The sequence below is a fragment of the Sinocyclocheilus grahami genome, unplaced genomic scaffold (genome assembly GCF_001515645.1).
Source record: "Sinocyclocheilus grahami isolate Dianchi unplaced genomic scaffold, SAMN03320097.WGS_v1.1 scaffold9462.1, whole genome shotgun sequence".
Taxonomy (NCBI): domain Eukaryota; kingdom Metazoa; phylum Chordata; class Actinopteri; order Cypriniformes; family Cyprinidae; genus Sinocyclocheilus; species Sinocyclocheilus grahami.
In genome coordinates this window covers 1396-2497 of record NW_015512632.1, presented here as the reverse complement: position 1 = coordinate 2497, position 1102 = coordinate 1396, and the positions used below count along the sequence as shown (strand labels likewise).

The 1102-nt window shown below is 40.4% G+C and overlaps 1 protein-coding gene across 1 annotated transcript in view; it reads right to left on the bottom strand.

Annotated features, from left to right (window-relative positions):
- LOC107578255 (sterol 26-hydroxylase, mitochondrial-like) overlaps nucleotides 1-606 on the bottom strand; it is a 4596-nt gene extending 3990 nt beyond the window's left edge. The window contains exons 1-2 of the mRNA XM_016264226.1: nucleotides 352-606; nucleotides 6-69 (exon numbers count right to left, since the gene is read on the bottom strand). Of these exons, the coding sequence (XP_016119712.1) occupies nucleotides 6-69; nucleotides 352-591 (304 nt within the window). The 5' untranslated portion in view covers nucleotides 592-606. The remainder of the gene's footprint in view (nucleotides 1-5; nucleotides 70-351) is intronic.
- Between the last annotated feature and the right edge of the window lie 496 nt (nucleotides 607-1102).

Below are 1102 nucleotides of genomic sequence, written 5' to 3'. Positions count from 1 at the left end.
TATTGAAATGGCTTGGAAGTTTCCAGCATTCACTTTGTACAAAGGTCCATAAACCTGGTTTTCATATAACTGGAGAGATGAAAACAAGTGGTGAAGAACAAAGAAGATGTGCTAATAAAGAAACATCTGGTTGATTTTGAGATAAATTGCATTGTTTCAGAGCAACATCCGACTGAGATCACAACAAGTATACTGAATTATGTAAAAGTGTTCAATTATACAAGACAGTAGTTTCCTTTCTATTCGATGTCCTTAAAGGTAAAAACAGTGACAGTCTGAGTACATAAAGGGAGGCATAAATCATTTACAGTCACATGATAAACAAACTATAGCTGTGGTATCTCTCTGTACCTGCAGCTCATGCATGCGATTCAGGTACCCTTTAAAGATCAGTGTGTACAGCATCCTAAAGGTTTTGATCTCTGGGAGGTCAGCCACAGTCTTGAGCTTCCTGTGGCTGTCCTGGACAGTGACAGAAGCAGCAGCATTATCCACTGCCCCTCTCCTGATGTCCGTGGCCACTGTCATGTGCCTCAGAAAACCGAATCCGATCCTTCTTTCTGCAGAGCTCACTGCAAAATGAACAGCCATTATGGAAGCGGGGAGAAGAGTGAGGGAAACACACTGATAACATGAGAGGGAGAGGGAGGTGGGGCAAAGCCTCTCTAGTTAACCCTTCACTATCTGCTGTAAAGTAATATTGTGTGTGAATTAATGTTTTTAAAGGTGAAACACCATTATCATGCACATAATGATACGGTAAGAACATTGCCATCAACTAGAAAATGTTCTCCCCTTTAAAAATTCCAAACCTTTGTCTTTCCTCACAAAAAGCTGCTCTTTTTCATACAATGAAAGTGAAGTTGACCACGGCTGACCCTGGTCCCCATACTTTTTTAAATAACAGCAGTGTGAATATTCTGCCATATTTCTCCTTTTGTGTTACACCACAAAATAAGGTCAGGCAGGTTTGGAATTACATTGAGGGTGAGGAAACAATGAAAATGTTCATTTTGGGTGAACTATCCCTTTAACATTCACCTTTCTTCCAATTCCTACAGGGCATAGTGAACAAACGCAAACAAAAGGTTTTGAATCCAGG